General features: G+C 39.1%; 2 protein-coding genes across 9 annotated transcripts in view; both read left to right on the top strand.

The window, feature by feature from the left end:
• LOC140730490 (reticulon-1-A-like) overlaps positions 1 to 14,114 on the top strand; it is a 59,490-nt gene extending 45,376 nt beyond the window's left edge. For all 8 annotated transcript variants that reach the window (XM_073050998.1, XM_073050999.1, XM_073050997.1 and 5 more), the window contains 4 exons: positions 7,298 to 7,367; positions 9,062 to 9,108; positions 12,265 to 12,323; positions 13,235 to 14,114. In XM_073050998.1, coding sequence (XP_072907099.1) covers positions 7,298 to 7,367; positions 9,062 to 9,108; positions 12,265 to 12,323; positions 13,235 to 13,277 — 219 coding nt within the window. In that variant the 3' untranslated portion in view covers positions 13,278 to 14,114. The remainder of the gene's footprint in view (positions 1 to 7,297; positions 7,368 to 9,061; positions 9,109 to 12,264; positions 12,324 to 13,234) is intronic.
• LOC140730495 (clathrin heavy chain linker domain-containing protein 1-like) overlaps positions 1 to 18,234 on the top strand; it is a 408,057-nt gene that overhangs the window by 161,427 nt on the left and 228,396 nt on the right. The gene's annotated exons all lie outside the window — the stretch shown is intronic.

Here is an 18,234-nt window from a genome sequence, read left to right as displayed (position 1 = left end):
AAAGCATCCAGAATTAGGATTACAGATTCAAAATAATCGATTGAACTTCAAGAACCAAGGAGAGAAATTACTTTCCCAGAACTGTAGAATTCTCAACCCCAGTGGGCAGTAGAGGCCAACTTGCTGAGCATATTCAAACCGATTTGATAACATGAAAACTTATGAGAATTGAGGTATATGGGTTTAACATGAGAAGATGGCATGGAGTCAAAAGATCATCCAGGATATGAATGAATGATGGAGGAGACTCGTAGGTTTGAATTGTTTTTCATTTCCTGCATTTACCCTTTTGAATTTGTGAATTAGACCAGTATTTTACTAATAGTAGGAATTGAGAGCTAAAAATTTTCCTCATGGCACACCAGCAGAAGTAATGCAACCTGCTTGATAATTGCAAATTGTGGATTTATTGATATGATTGATATTGGACACCAATATGATTTTTGAATTTGGGCAGCTTACTTCATGCTAGCCATACAATATGAAATTTGGTGTGTCTAGGGATCTGTTCCAGGACGCCAGCTTTTTGTGATACATTTTTTAAAATAAATGACTTGGATGAGGAGGATTAGTAGGTTTGCAGATGACAGTGGTTGAAGTGGATAGTACAGAAGGTGGTTGTAGGTTACAACAGGATATTAAAAGGATGCACAGCTGGGCTGAGAAATGGCAAATGGAGTTCAATCTGGAAAATGCAAGGTGATTTGTTTTTGGATGTTGATCTTAAAGGTAGAGCACGAGTTTAAGGCAGGATTCTTAGCAGTAGAGAAACGGATCTTTGCGGTCCACATCCACAGATTCCTCAAAGTTACCATGCAACTTGATAGGGTGGGTGAGGTGTACAGTGTGTTGAACTTCAGTCGGAGGATTGAGTTTTTAAGAACCGCGAGGTAATGTTGCAGCCCTATAAATCTCTGGTCAGACTGTATTTGGTGTATTGTTGAGTTCTGGTTGTATCAGTATGAGAAAGATGTGTAAGAATTATAAAGGGTGCGGAAATTTACCAGGGTACTGCCTGGATTACAGAGAGAGTGTCTTGAGAGGAAAGTTTGAACAAGCTTGGGTTTTTCTCTTTGGAGCAAAGGAGGATAAAAATAACTTGATAGCAGTGTATAAGATGAGGGATAGTCAGTGGGCAGCCAGTGCCTGTTTTCCCAGGGTAGCAATGGGTATTATGAGAGGACGTAATTTTGAGGTGATCAGAGGAAATGATAGGGGATGTCAGAAAAAAAGTTTGACTTCTCACAGGCACAACCCTCCCCATCATTTGAGGACTTTAAAAGGTGGCATTGAAGACTCTCACCATTCAAGAAATGTCCTCTTTCCATTACTACCGTTGGGGAAGAGCTACAGGAATCTGAAGACCCACATTCAACACTTCTCTGCCATCACGTTTCTTACCTTACCAACACTACCCTACTATCTTGTGCATTATTTATAGTGATTTTTATGTATTTCCTTGTACTACTGCTGCAGAATAACAAATATCACAGCAGTGATAATAAATCTTTTTGAAAAGGATGCAGTCTATTCTGGGTATGTAATGTCAATCAAGCATGCTCCACTCTTGCCCTGTCCCAACAGCCTTATAAATCTTTCCTTTCCAATATATGCTCCAGTGTTACTCCTGGCGGTACATTCAAGACCTAAACAATAGTTTATTCCAAATGTAAAATTTAGTTATTTTGTCTTGTCAACTCCATTTCACTCCCCCAATGGACCTTTCTGCCAGTACTAGCAAGTTTTCCATCTAATCTTTCTGTACCTTTTATTTCAAACACACCTTTCAAATCTCCATGCACCCTTCTCTGCTCCAAGGAGACTAATCCCAGTGAACTTTTCCTCATCCCTACAATCCTTTCAGTAAATTGCTTCTGCATCCCCTCTAAAGCAGTCAAATCTTTCCCAAAGTTTGGTTGAAGAAATGGTTACCATAGTTGTGGTAAAACTCATCTGAACTCATTTCTACCACAAAGATTGAGGTACTCATCTCATTATAAAATTCATCTGAACTTGATTTTGCTAGTGTCCCAGGACAGATCCTTTGATATTTGTACAGGTGTGACCTGTACTAAAAGGATGGGTTACACTTGAATCCTAGGGGGACCAATATCCTGGCGGGAAGGTTTAATAGAGCTGTTAGGGAGGGTTTAAACTAATTTGGCAGGAGGATGGGAACTGGACTGATGGAGCAGAGGAGAGGGAAAACACAAATAGATCTAAGGTAGTGAGCAGTAAGGATGTCAGGAAGGACAGGCAGGTGATGGAGCAAATTTGCAGCCATTGGGATGTATTGCAGTGCAATAAAGTTGCAGTGCAATCAATGCAAAAAGTACCAAATACTGGACTTAAGGTGTAATACTTAATAAGGAATAAGGTGGATGATCTTGTACAGTTACAGATCGGCAGGTATGATATTGTGGCCATCACTGAGACGTGGCTAAAGGATGCATGTCTCTGGGAGCTGAATGTCCAAGGATACACAGTGTATTGGAAGGATAGTTAGGTAGTTAGAGGGGGTCGCGGGCTTTAACGGTAAGAAATGATATTAAATCATTAGAAAGAGTTGACATAGGATCGGAAGGTGCAGAATCTTTATGGGTTGAGCTAAGAAATCGCAGGGGTAAAAGGACCCTAATGGCCTGCAAACAGCTGCAGTGATGTGGACTACAAATTAAAACAGGAAATGGAAAAGGCTTGCCAGAAGGGCTGTGTTATGATAATTGTAGGGGATTTTAACGTGCTAGTGGATTGAGAAAATCAGGTCAGCACTGGAACTCGAGAGAGAGAATTTGTAGAATGTCTACGAGATGGCTTTTTAGGACAGCTTGTTGTTGAGCCTACTAGGGGATCACCTGTACTGGATTGGGTATTGTGTAATGAACCAGAGGCGATTAGAGAGTTAGAAGTGAAGGAACCCTTAGGAGGTAGTGATCACAACATGATTGAGCTCACTGTGAAATTTGAGAAAGAGAAGCCGAAATCCGATGTGTTGGTATTTCAGTGGAGTAAAGGAAATTACAGTGGCATGAGAAAGGAACTGGCCAAGGTTGACTGGAAAGGGACACTAGCGGGAAGGACGACAGAGCAGCAGTGGCAGGAGTTAATGCGAGAAATGAAGAAGGTGCAAGACAGATATATTCCAAAGAAGAAGACATTTTTGAATGGAAAAGGGATGCAACCGTGGCTGATGAGAAGTCAAAGTAAAAGCAAAGCAGAGGGCATACAAGGAAGCAAAAATTAGTGGGAAGACAGGATTGGGAAGTTTTTAAAAGCTTACAAGAGGAAACTAAGAAAGTCATTAAAAGGGAAAAGATGAACTATGAAAGGAAGCTAGCAAATAATATCAAAGAGGATACTAAAAGCTTTTTCAAGTATATAAAGAGCAAAAGACAGGTGAGAGTAGATATAGGACCGATAGAAAATGATGCTGGAGAAAGTGTAATGGGAGATAAGGAGATGGCGGAGGAACTGAATGAGTATTTTGCATCAGTCTTCACTGAGGAAGACATCAGCAATATACCAGACATTCAAGGGTGACAGGAAAGAGAAATATGCGCAGTCACAATTATGACAGAGGAAGTACTCAGGAAGCTGAATAATCTTAAGGGTAGATAAATCTCCTGGGCCAGGTGGAATGCACCCTTGTGTTCTGAAGGAAGTAGCAGTGGAGATTGCGGAGGCATTAGCAATGATCTTTCAAAAGTTGATGGATTCTGGCCTGGTTCCGGAGGACTGGAAGATTGCAAATGTCACTCTGCTATTTAAGAAGAGGGTAAGGAAGCAAAAAGGAAATTATAGACCTGTTAGCTTGACATCGGTGGTTGGGAAGTTGTTGGAGTTGATTGTCAAGGATGAGGTTACAGAGTACCTGGAGGCATATGACAAGATAGGCAGAACTCAGCATGGTTTCCTTAAAGGAAAATCCTGTGTGACAAACCTAGTGCAATTTTTTGAGGAAATTACAAGTAGGCTAGACAAGGGAGATGCAGTGGATGTTGTGTATTTGGATTTTCAGAAAGCCTTTGACAAGGTGCCGCACATGAGGCTGCTAAACAAGATAAGAGCCCATGGAATTACGGTAAAGTTACATACGTGGATAAGAGCGTTGGTTGATTGGCAGGAAACAGAGTGGGAATAAAGGGATCCCATTCTGGTTGGCTGCCGGTTACCAATGGTGTTCCACAGGGGACCGTGTTGGAGCCGCTTCTTTTTACGTTGTATATCAACAATTTGGATTATGGAATAGATGGCTTTGTGGCTAAGTTTGCTGATGATACAAAGATAGGTGGAGGGGCTGGTAGTGCTGAGGAAACAGAACGTCTGCAGAGACACTTGGATAGATTGGGGGCATGGGCAAAGAAGTGGCAAATAAGTTACAATGTTGGAAAGTGTACGGAAAATGCACTTTGGTAGAAGAAATAAACGGGCAGACTGTTATTTAAATGGGGAGAGATTTCAAAGTTCTGAGATGCAAAGGGACTTGGGAGTCCTCGTGCAGGATACCCTTAAGGTTAACCTCTAGGTTGAGTCGGTGGTGAAGAAGGCGAATGCAATGTTGTCATTCATTTCTAGAGGAATAGAGTATAGGAGCAGGGATGTGATGTTGAGGTAAGGCACTGGTAAGACCTCAGTTGGAATACTGTTTGCAGTTTTGGGCTCCTTATTTAAGAAAGGATGTGCTGACATTGGAGAGGGTTCAGAGAAGATTCACTAGAATGATTCCAGGAATGAGGGGGGACCTCATAGATGGGGGAGATTGGATCAGCTCATGATGAAATGGCAGAGCAGACTTGATGGGCCAAATGGCCGACTTGTGCTCCTTTGCTTTATGGTCTTGTTTATAGTGGCATGCAAACGTTTGGGCACCCCTGGTCAAAATTTCTGTTACTGTGAATAGTTAAGTGAGTAGAAGATGAACTGATTTCTGAAAGTCATAAAGTTAAAGTTGAAACATTCTTCAACATTTTAAGCAACATTAGTGTATTATTTTTGTTTTGTACAATTTTAGAGTGGGGAAAAAAGGCAAAGAGCAGCATGCAAAAGTTTGGGCACCCCAAGAGATTTGAGTTCTCAACTTTTACCAAGGTCTCATACCTTAATTAGCTTGTTAGGGCTATGGCTTGTTCACAGTCATCGTTAGGAAAGGCCAGGTGATGCAAATTTCAAAGCTTTATAAATACCCTGACTCCTCAAACCTTGTTCCAACAATCAGCAGCCATAGGCTCCTCTAAGCAGCTGCCTAAGCACTCTGAAAATTAAAATAAATAATGCCCACAAGGCAGAAGGCTTATAAGAAGATAGCAAAGTGTTTTCAGGTAGCCGTTTCCTCAGTTTGTAATGTAATTAAGAAATGGCAGTGAACAAGAATGGAGGTCAAGTTGAGGTCTGGAAGACCAAGAAAACTTTCCGAGAGAACCGCTTGTAGGGTTGCTAGAAAGGCAAATTAAAACCCCAGTTTGACTGCAAAAGATCTTCAGTAAGATTTAGCAGACTCTGGAGTGATGGTGCACTGTTCTGCTGTGCAGTGACACCTGCACAAATATGACCTTCATGGAAGAGTCATCAGAAGAAACATTTTTTGTGTCCTCACCACAAAATTTAGTGTCAGAAGTTTGCAAAGGGACATCTAAACAAGCCTGATGCATTATGGAAACAAGTCCTGTGGACTGATATAGTTAAAATAGAACGTTTTAGCAAGTTTGAGCAAAGGTATGTTTGGAGAAAAAAGGTGCAGAATTTCATGAAAAGAACACCTCCAACTGTTAAGCATGGAGGTGGATCGATCATGTACTGGGCTTGTGCTGTAGCCAGTGGCATGGGGAACATTTCACCGGTAGAGGGAAGAATGAATTCAATTAAATACCAGCAAATTCTGGATGCAAACATCACACCGTCTGTTTTTTTAAAAAAAGCTGAAGATGAAAAGAGGATGGCTTTTACAACAGGATAACGATCCTAAACATCTCTATATCCAAAACGGACTACCTGAAGAGGCGCAAACTGAAGGTTTTGCCATGGCCCTCACAGTCCCCCGACCTAAACATCATCGAAAATCTGTGGATAGACCTCAAAAGAGCAGTGTATGCAAGACGGCCCAAGAATCTCACAGAACTAGAAGCTTTTTGCAAGGAAGAATGGGCAAAAATACCCCAAAACAAGAATTGAAAGACTCTTAGCTGGCTACAGAAAGTGTTTACAAGCTGTGATACTTGCCAGAGGGGTTGTTACTAAGTACTGGCTATTCAGGGTGCCCAAACATTTGCTTCAGGCCCTTTTCCTTTTTTGTTATTTTGAAACTGTAAAAGATGGAAATAAAAAAAGTAATCTTGCTTTAAAATGAAGAAATGTGTCATCTTTAACTTTATGCCTTTTGGAAATCAGGTCATTTACTTGCTTAGCTATTCACAGTAACAGAAATTTTGACCAGGGGTGCCCAACTTTTACATGCCACTGTAACTCCAAGGAATTTAAATTTACTGACACTCTGTACGTTCAATCCTCTAATGAGGACTGGCTCATGGACCTCTGATTCTTCTTCTTGTAGTCAATGGTCAGCTCTATGGTCTTAAATGAGAAGCTTTGACATCATTCAATCAGATTTTCAGTTTCCCTCCTATATGCCAGTTTTTCACCATCTTTGATTTGGCCAACAACAGCGCCGTCATCCACAAATAGAAATGTATTGGAGTTGTACTTGGTCACACAATTATAGTTATAAAGTGAGTAGAGCAGGTCATTAAGTTCACAACTTTGTGATGCATCTGTGCTGATGGTCATTGTGGAGGAGATGCTGTATTGACTTGGATCTGCAAATGACAAAATTGTGGATCCAGTTATATAGGATGGTATTGGGTCTAGATATTAGAGCTTAGTGATGGTGTTGAATGCTGAGCTGCAGTCAATATAGAGCATTCTGATGTATGTATCGTAATTGTCCAGATGTTTGAGCTGAGTGAAGAGCCAATGAAATGGTACTGGTTGTGATGGTAGGCAAATTGGAGCAGATCCAAGTCATTGCTCAGGCAGGAGTTAACACGTTTCGTGACCAACCTCCCAAAACACTTCATCACAATGAATGCTAGTGCTACTGAGCTGTAATTATTGATACAGGATAGCACATTCTTCTTGGGCACCAGTATGATTGAAGCCTACTTGAAGCAGGTACATACCTCAGACGGCCAAAGCAAAAGGTCAAAAATGTCAGTAAACAAGGACATCTTTATTTGATGAATGGATCTGTTTTGTCTGATTGTATTGTTGTGTAAACTCATGACTATAATATATTTTAATTTAGTTTACAGTGCTAATGTGGCTGCTCACATACGTTGGTGCCTTGTTTAATGGGTTGACTCTGCTGATAATAGGTAAGCCTTTACAACTTTGAATGTATTTCTGTTCCACCATTGCACTCACTGGAGGCATTTTATTAACTTAAATACTTGAATCTGGACTTAATGTGAATAGTTAATTAGGAACATACAATTAAAAAAAATCAGGTCACCTGGCCATTTATCTATCTTGAAACTCAAAAACTTTAGTGGTGTTTTATAGGAGTGGATTTCATTTGGGAAATAGTGTTCCTTAATTTTATATTCACTTTGTTGCCCTAACTTAAGACAATACATGTGAAAGTTATCTCTCCCTAGGAACATGGTCCATGTGCTGCTTGAGCCTTGCTATGTTTTACCACCTCGGAACATGGTTATTGATATTAGCTGTTGGTATCTTTCTGTTTTCAGTCATACTTTTATGTGAAAAGTATTGGCTTAAAATTTGTACCAGCTCAACATAATATCTTACACAATCTACTAATACCATATTTGCTGTACTAAAAATCTTAAGTATATAGCAATTTGTATTAAACAAATTTGAAATGAGGTATGGATTGCACTTGCAAAATCCTCATACACTTGAAGACCAGAGTTTTTAAGCTTTAGTAAGTCCTCTTTTTTTTTTTTTTTGTTAGGAGCTAGAGATTCAATCTTTCCTTCTGTTCCCCCCCCCCCCCACCCCCCTGGACACTAGAATAAGAAGACGATCAGAATTTAACGCGGTGTTAAAATTATGGCATGGCCAACCATTAATGGACTACCATTTTTTTAAAATTTCCAAAATTGCAAGTCTTTCAACATATAAAGAATTAGCAGGCAGAGGCTACTTGGCCCCCTCAGACCCACCCCAGAATTCAATGTTAGCTGATTTGTACATTATCTCGTACTTGCACAGCTCAACTTGCCAGCTATTCCATGTCCACTGTATCCACAGGCAACCTTTGCTTATCTACAAGTCATCTGTATATTATAAACCACAAAGGTCTCAGCACTAATTCCTGTGGTATACCACTTGTGATAAATTTCCACTCATACAAGCACCCATCTACCTCTACTTTTATCAAGCTAATTTTAGACCAGTTTGTACCTTGGCCTTCTGGGCTAGCTTAATGATGTGCAACCTTATTGAAAGTCTTACTGAAGTCCCTGTAAACCACATGTACCTTGCTGCTTCTATCATCTTTTTCAGTTTCGGTTATTTGAATAGGGGGGAAAACCTAATTATGGATTTCCCCTATTGGAGGAAACATCCATAAAACAACTAATCCAACAAGGCCTCACATGAATCTTGTATTTTAATAATATATAAGTGAGTGAAGGCTGATTTATTTTGCCATTCCTCAAACACAACTTCAGCAATGCTTGAGATTTCTTTTTTACATTGTCTGTTTATTTCCTTGTATACCCTGGCAGTCAGTTGGGCCTTTTAACATCCAAAACCATCTCATGGCATTCAATTTTTCCAGTCCAGTATAGTTTTGGAATATTTGTGTTTGTTACGACTTTCAATTATATTCACTTATGCTTGCTACTTTTGGGTTTGTTCAAGGCTTAATTCTGAGGTTTATTTGTGAGCTATAACAATAGCAATTGCATGTTCTAAAGATACAAAATTGGTACAGAGTTGCTGAGGGTTAAAACAGTGACTTATGTCTGCTATGTGTGTATCTGTATAATTGCACTGTAAAGTTTTAGATACTAAAGGAATGAATATTCATTCTCTCTAGCTCTGGTAGCAGTTTTCAGCATTCCAGTTGTTTATGAAAGGCACCAGGTAAGTGTCTAAATTTGCTTTACATTTGCAGAAGGGATATTAATTTACAGAATGGATATGATACTGTCATCCTGACATTGTTACAATTGTATTTTGAGTGCTAACTGGTTATATTAGTAGCAGTTAGATTATTTCTTGTTCCTAACATTGATTTGTAAGCATAGCTTAGACATTATATCAGGTTGTTTTACTTTATTAACCTGAAAGCTAAACTACATGTAAGCAAAATTTTCAGTATAATAGAATGTCACAAGAATAAAATTCCATATAATAATTACAGCATGGAAACAGGCCCTCTCGGCCCTTCTAGTCTGTGCCGAACGCTTATTCTCACCTAGTCCCACTGACCTGCACTCAGCCCATAACCTTCCTTTCCTGTCCATGTACCCATCCAATTTTACTTTAAGTGACAATATCGAACCTGCCTCTACCACTTCTACTGGAAGCTCATTCCACACAGCTACCACTCTGAGTAAAGAAGTTCCCCCTCGTTTTACCCCTAAACTTTTGCCCCCTAACTCTCAACTCATGTCCTCTTGTTTGAATCTTCCCTACTCTCAATGGAAAAAGCCCATCCACATCAACTCTATCTATCCCCCTCATAATTTTAAATACCTCTATCAAGTCCCCCCTCAACCTTCTATGCTCCAAAGAATAAAGACCTAACTTGTTAAACCACTACTCTCTGGCAACTCCCATCCAGCCACTGTTGAATCCATTTTACTACTTCAATATTAATACCTAACAATTGAACCTTCCTAACTAACCTTCTGTGTGGAACCTTGTCAAAGGCCTTACTAAATGGTCCATATAGACTATTAGGAAAAAGTAACTATAAAATATGAACATTATTTCTGATTTAACCTCTAATGCTTGGAGGTATTCATTTCTTGAATGATCTTTCTTTGGAAGCTATTTAGGATGCCTCTTGGAATCTTGCAGTAGTCGGTATTAAATGCTAAGACAATTAAAATTTAGATAATTGATTGCAGGATTAAAATGGGGAAAATAGTTTTATGGAGTATTAAGAAAATATTTATTGAATATTTTACAGCTAATAATCAGATCTGAGTTTAATTTTGCAGTGATTACACTGAATTGAACTTGAAGAGTTTAAAAGTTGATTTTCCTGTATATTAATTAATAAGATAATTGGCTGCAAGTCAGTTGTGTGTTGCTACTGCTGAATTAGCGTTTTTTTTTCTCAAAAGGTTTAGAGCTTCTACTTAGAATTTACACTTTTTAAAGGCATACCATCATTATACAGGAATTGCAGCAAAACAAAGAAATATGGCATTCTTTTGTGAAAATTAATATTTGGTGTTGAATTTCATAGTTTTTATGTTTGTAAAAATTGATGTGGAAGCTTCAGTGGTTCTTGAACATTTTCCGTATTTTTTATGTGCTGCCACTCAGGTACGAATTTGCTGTCCTGACCCTGTCCTTAAGTTCTCAGAAATAACTCAGTTTCTTAGTTTGCTTTTCAAGCAACCATATACAGTTGAAGTCATTAAAACTGATTGTTTAACCACTTCACAGATTTCATATTAGCAAACTGTAGTCTTGGCAAGATATTGAGGACATCTGCTTTGTGCATGACACGAGTAATTTTCCCAACAATTGTTTACAGGCAGATTATTTCACTTTTAATTGACTATATCACTTCTAGTGGGTCAGAAGTTTACAAACAAAATTAAGAGGTCAGCCAAGATGTCAGGAAAAAAAATTGTGGACCTCCACAAGTCTGATTCATCCTTGGGAGCCATTTCCAAACGCCTGAAGGTACCACGTTCATTTGTACAAACAATAGTACGAAAGTATAAACACCATGGGACCGCACAGCCGTCATACCGCTCAGGAAGGAGACGCATTCTGTCTCCTGAAGATGAACGTACTTTGGCGCGAAAAGTGCAAATCAATCCCAGAACAACAGCAAAGGACCTGAAGATGCTGGAGGAAACAGGGAGACAAATATCTATATCCACAGTAAAACGAGTCCTGTATCAACATAACCTGAAAGGCTGCTCAGCAAGGAAGAAGCCACTGCTCCAAAACCGCCATTAAAAAACCAGACTGCAGTTTGCAAGTGCACATGGGGACAAAGGTCTTACTTTTTGGAGAAGTGTCCTCTGGTCTGATGAAACAAAAATTGAACTGTTTGGCCATAATGACCATTGCTATGTTTGGAGGAAAAAGGGTGAGGCTCGCAAGCCGAAGAACTCCATCCCAACCGTGAAGCATGGGGGTGGCAGCAGCATGTTGTGGGGCTGCTTTGCTGCAGGAGGGACTGGTGCACTTCACAAAATAGATGGCATCATGAGGAAGGGAAATTATGTGGATATATTGAGGCAACATCGTGACATCAGCCAGGAAGTTAAAGCTCGGTTGCAAATAGGTCTTCCAAATGGACAATGACTCCAAGCATACCTCGAAAGTTGTGACAAAATTGCTTAAGAACAACAAAGTTAAGGTATTGGAGTGGCCGTCACAAAGCTCTGACGTCAATCCGATAGAAAATTTGTGGGCAGACCTGAAAAAGCGTGTGCGAGCAAGGAGGCCTACAAACTTGACTCAGTTACACCAGTTCTGTCTGGAGGAATGGAACAAAATTCCAGCAACTTACTGTGATAAGCTTGTGGAAGGCTACCCAAAATGCTTGACCCAAATTAAACAATTTAAAGGCAATGATACCAAATACTAACAAAGTGCATGTAAACTTCTAACCCATTGGGAATGTGATGAAAGAAATAAAAGCTGAAATAAATCATTCTCTCTACTATTATTCTGACATTTCACATTCTTAAAATAGTGATCCTAACTGACAGAATGTTTTCAAGGATTAAATGTCAGGAATTGTGACAAAACTGAGTTTAAATGTATTTGGCTAAGGTGTATGTAAACTTCTGACTTCAAGTGTAATTCCGTGTGATTTGACTTATTGCCTGTTATCAAATTCCCATTGCTCCTGGTTACATTTGAATAAGAACTAATGACTATCCCTTGTAGTTCTTGCCTCCGTCTGCATCTCACCACCTTCAAAAAAAAAAGCTTCCTGCTGTCTGGAAGTCTCTCTACAAGGAGATTGATTAACAGAAATCACAGTTGAGCTCTGAAGGATACATTTCAATGATATTAATATAAATTTATTTCTTTCAGGCACAAATTGATCATTACATAGGGATAGCAAGCAAACAGATTAAAGATGTCACTGCTAAGTAAGTACAGTATGTGGAAATTTGGAAATGCTAATTGCTTGTGACTGTTTTGCTCCTTTTTGGGTGTTTCTGTGGCTAAACAAACTTTCTTATCACTATTTTTCCTTGGTGTTTATGTAAAGCATGATTCCTCATGTCTCCAGGTTGGCTTGCCAAATGTGAATATAGCACTAATGTCATGAGTTTTTCTTGGGCTTGAAGAAATTATGGATATCATCAGTTGTGTAAACCTTTCACAGTAGTATAGTTTTAATCTTGGAGCATCTGCACCTTGGAACACAAGATATGTAAACATTAGGTTGGCTAGTTTGACATTTTTGGCATCTTAATAATTGACCAGCAAATCTGCAGTGGACTTTTTGAGCACCAATCTCATTGGAAGCTTTTTATTTTTGTGGTTGATCATCATGAAAAATGCGCGTAACATCAATGTAATCTTTAAAGAATATATGTCAAATGTTAATGTGAATTTGGCACATTTTGCTCACCAAGAGCTTGCAAAGGAAGCAGTAAAATTACTTTTTACATTGTGGCATAAATATTTCATTACCATCCAATCAATGACACTTATTTTCTGTATTCAACTGCAGGTTTTGTTTACAAGATGCATTGAATAATTAAATTAAGGAGATTTGGTATACTGCACCTATATTTGACAGGGAAACTAAGAAAATGTATTTCAGAGCAATGCCTTTTTTGTGAATTTGGTAATTAAAACAATGAATAATGTGCATTTAGTTTAGCCTTTCTCTAATCTCATTGTGCACAAGAGATTTTTTGGCATAAAAATTACTTGGTAGCTGTTCTTACATAATCAAGTTAAAACACCATAGCGTTAGATTAACAGGTCAGCATTCTAAGTACCTTCACTCTTTTACAATATTCCTTTTCCACTGTTTTTCTCATTTTAGGATTCAAGCTAAAGTTCCTGGACTGAAGAAGAAAACTGAGTAGTATCCTGCACTGTTTCATGGCATGTTGTCTGTGGGACTGTTACTCGGTTGTCACAGGGAGGGTTGGGAAGAATAAAAAAGCCTTGGAACTGCAGATTATTTTACATTTGGTAGTAACTGAAATTGTTGAGCTGCAGTCATGATCTATTATATCACAAATACTAACATAAGAAATTTGAATTCCATTTATTTATCTGATTTGGTACAGAGAACACTGGTTTGTATTAAAGATTTGAGAAGCTGTACATTGCACTTGTCAGGGTTAGTGTCTTATGTGTAACAAATCATGGTGCAGTAGGAGTTTTGAGTATTCCCATTCTCCACCTTACCCCCAGTTTGCACACTGTAGAATCTATGCTGTGAGATTGTTGCAAATTTCTAACCCTTGATCATACTTACTGTACCATTTTAGTGGAGGTCTTGCTTTTTCCTCACTGAAACCCTTTGCTGTATTAAGGTTTTACTGTTTTAACAATTACCCAGTTAGTGTTTCATAACTATAGAGTTGATTTCATCAGCTCCACAGTGCTTGATGGTTTCAGAGTTTAATTGTATTTTAAAGATGAATTCACAGTGCTGAAACATGCAGAATATTACATTAATCAACATTAATGTACAACTCATTTCTTTCATCTATAGCAACAGTATGAACAAAAACAAAAAAATTAGCTGTACTGCTGATTATTTGTGGACTGTATTCAATGCTACAAATAAATGTAACTTGGAAATTTCAAGCATATCTGATGCACAAATGAGGCAATGAACATTGCATTGTAATTTGGCTCAGGCTTTTGTCTGGGGGAATACAGTGTGGAATAAATATGAATAAAGCTTATAACTGCATTACTTGAGTTTTTTTCTACCTGCATTTTCAGAGAATTGGAGTCGACTGTTAAGAATGTGGTTTCAGGGTACTTGGAAGCACATGATAAAATAGCCTGTAGTCAACATGGTTTCTGCAAGGGAAAATGTTGCCTGATGCATCTGTTGGAATTCTTTGAAATAACAAACAGGATAGCCAAAGAAGAATCGGTGGATGCCTCTTAAAAGGTGCTGCACATGAGGCTGCTTAACAAGTTGAGACCCCATGGTATTATAGGAAAGATACTAGCATTAGCTGATTGGCAAAGAGTGGAAATAAAAAGCCTTTTTTGGTTGGCTGCTGGTGATGAGTATTTCAAGGGATACTGCTTTTTGCGTTATGTCAATGATTTGAATGACTGAATTGATTGTTTTGTGGCCAAGTTTGCAGGTGATACAAAGATGGGAGGAGGGGCAGATGTGTTGAGGAAACATGAAGGCTGCAGAAGACTTGGACAGATTAGGAGAGCGGGTAAAGAAGTGGCAGATGGGATACAGTGTTGGGAAGTGTATCGTCATACACTGTGGTAACAAGAAATAGAAGTGTAGACCGGGGTTCCCAACCTGTGGGCCATAGACCCCAGATAGTTTTAACTGGGACATTCAGGATTCCAGGTGGACATTTGAAAATTAGGTAGGACATTGAGAAATAGAATCTTCATTAATTCAGCTACCATTTCTTTCTGCAGTATCTGCTGTTAAAGTTATTAGTTGCAAGTTCTCAGTTTAATTTGATAAAGTAACTCTTTAGACATTGATTTTAAATTTTATCTTGTTTCTTAGCTTAATTTCTCACCTCATCCAGCACTAGCAACAGGCCAACATGAAGCCAATCAAAAGCATTGGCACCAAAGTATAGTTAATACTTATGAGCAAAGCAATAGCTGCATGGACTTTGTCAGCACATCCACTAGCTGCCAACGTTGTTAGCTATTATTTTGTATAATTATCTTGGGTGTGAACTTTTTTAATCAACTATTTTAGTACTGCAATCACTGATTCTCCCTAATCTCAAAAAGGTAAGTTGGTCAAAGCACTGTACGGAAAGTCTCTCAGAGATCCATTTGAATCTGCCAGCAGAAACCCATATGATTGAGCAAAAGCTGGAGCACAGCCTTTTGTTCACCAAAGCAGCAAGCAAAGCACACCAGTGCTCTCAATTATTGCAGTTGGAAGCACCACGTTCTACCTGGAACAAGTACAGCAGTGTAATTAAAACAAACAGTTGAAACAAGTCAGAAGAAAGGTAAGTGATCATGAAAGCAGAAAATGCTGGTTGGGTTGGGCAGTTTTTGTAACATGAGAAACAGTCAATGTTTTAGGCCAAAGACCCTTCATTGGAACAATTTGGTATCTCACTTTCTTTCCACTAAAGTAGCCTGAACTGATCAAGTTTTTACAATACACATTCTGTTTCTATTTCAGATTCCAGTATTTGTAATTTTGATACTATAAACACATTTCTTAATGTCTTGATTTTACAGATGCAGATGACTTTGAATATTTGATAACACTATAACTTGACAGTGAATCTGGTGAAAGGGTCAGTTGTCAGTCATTTTGGTCAGTGCAGGCAACAATTATGCTCTCTGTTAGTTGTGATCTCACAGTAGAAGACTGCACTTGAAACCATGCTTTAAAAAACCAGTATGGAATAAGTCAATAATCCTGAGGTGGTGTGAGTTCTGTCCTGATCTATCAATGATAATTATTTGTTAGTACCTTTTTTTAAACCATGTCATTAAAATTGTATTAAGCAGATTCCCAACCACTAATGTCAGGATAATTAGCCTTATTTCTCTTATTTTCTTCCTCCTTCTCAAAAGGTAATGTTACATTTTTTACCTTCTAATGAACTGTGATTTGGCAGATCACTAATGCATCAACTATTTTTGCAACTGAGTCTTTATCCCTATAAGATTGGACAACCAGTTAAGGGTATTTGTAAACTCCCTTAAAGTGATTAAGGAAAATGTTTGTTGCTTTAGCACTTTCTGATATTATTGGGGCTTTTACAATGATTTATTATCCCTCTCAACCCCATTCTCCTGCCTTCACCATGTAACAGTTGGTGCCTTTGTGATACCTTCCCTGTATGTTCCCCTTAAACATTTCACCTTTTGCTCTTAAACCATGATATTTGGTTGTAGTCTCACCCAAACACAGTGGAAAAAGTCTGCTTGGATTTACACTATATCCCTCATAATTTTGTACACCTATCAAATCTCCCTTCAATCTTCTATGTTCTAAGTTCTTACCTGTTCAATCTTTTAACTCGGGTCCTCCAGTCCCATCAACTTCCTTATGATTTCTTTTTGCATCTTTTCTGTAGTTAGATGACTAAAATTGCACACACAACTCCAGATTAGGCCTTGCCAAAGTCTTATACATAATTTCTGTAATCATACTTTGATCTATGAAGGCCAATGGGCCAGACACTTTCTCAATGGGTTTGTCTAGCTGTGACTCCACTTTTGAAGAATTGTGGACCTGTATTCCCAAATCCCCTTGTTCTACAGCACTCCTCAGTGCACTACTGCTTGCCGTGTTAAAAGTTACTTTGGTCCTCCCAAAGTGCAACGCCTAATTCTTGTCTGCATTAAATTCCAGCTGTTGCAGATCCCCTTGAAAGCTTTAATGGCCTTCCTTGCTGTCCACTATACCTCCACAGTCTTGGTGTCATCTGCAATTTCCTGATCCAGTTTACCACATTCTCATCCAAATCACTGATATAAATGACAAACAACAGACCCAGCATCAATCCCTGCAACACTCCACTAGCCGCAGGCCTCCAGAGAGGCAACCATCTGCTACCACTCTTGACCTCTCCTGCAAAGCCAATGTCAAATCCAATTTACTACATCTCGAGTGCCAAGCAACTGAGCCGCCTTGACCAACCTCCCATGTGGAACTATGTCAAATGCCTTGCTAAAGTCCATGTAGACAAGGTCCACTGCCTAGCCTTCATCAACTTGCCTGGTAACTTATTCAAGATTGGTTAGATGCACACTACCACACAGAAAGCCATGGTTATCCCTAATCAGTCCCTGTCTGCTCAAATACTTGACTATCCAGTCCCTTAGAATACCTTTCAAGAACTTAACCACTACTGCTGTCAGGCCCACTGCCTATAATTTCCTGCTTTATTCTTAGAGATTGTTTTAAATAGCAGAACAACATTAGCTATCCTCCAATCCTCTGGTACCTCACCTTTGCTAAGAATGATTTGAGTATCTCTGCTAGGGCCCCTGCAGTTTCTACACTTGCCTCCCACAGGGTCCAAGGGAATACCTTGTCAGGCCCTGAGGATTTGTCCACCCCAATTTGCCTTAAGTCAGCAAACTCCTCGGTAATCTGTATGGGGCCCATAAAGTTGATGCTCCTTTGCCTCACTTCTATAGGCTCTGTTTGTCTCCCAAGTAAATACAGATAGGGAAAAAAAACACAAGATTTCCCCCCATCCCTTTTGGCTCCACACATAGATGACCACTCTGATCTTCCAGAGCACCTATCCTTTTGCTCTTAAGATCTGTAGGAACCCTTGGGATACTCCTTCACTGTGTCTGCTAAAGCAACCTCATGCCTTCTCTCAACCCTCTTGATTTAAGTTTTCTCTTGCATCCTTAATTCCTTTTACCAAAGTGCATAACCATACACTTCCCACTTAGCCCATTCGCATAATCTTAAGTGCTTCTGCAGACTCTCTGCCATCGATTAAATCATTGATGTGTAATGGGGGGGGTACAAAAGTAATTACAACACTGGCCCCTGCAGAACACTGCTGGTCACTGGCAGCCAAGCAGAGCAGGCCCTCTTTATTTCCACTCTGGTTGACTGGCAGGAGGCAATCTTCTACCAATGCTTTTTTTTAAGCAGCTTTCTGCCTTGGCACCTTATCAAAGGCCTTCTGAAAATCCACGTAAACATCTATTGATTCTCCTTTGTCTGGACTTCAGCTTATTTTATTGTGTACCCCATAATGTTACCCTTAATAATGAACTCCAGTATCTTTCACCCACTAAAATCAGGCTAACCAGACTATAATTTCCTGTCTTTAGCTTCCATCCCTCAAAGTGGAGTGACATTTGCCAGAATGT

Source organism: Hemitrygon akajei, chromosome 7 (genome assembly GCF_048418815.1).
Source record: "Hemitrygon akajei chromosome 7, sHemAka1.3, whole genome shotgun sequence".
Classification (NCBI taxonomy): domain Eukaryota; kingdom Metazoa; phylum Chordata; class Chondrichthyes; order Myliobatiformes; family Dasyatidae; genus Hemitrygon; species Hemitrygon akajei.
Note: the sequence above shows the minus strand (reverse complement) of the source record. Positions and strands in the feature narration are given on the sequence as shown.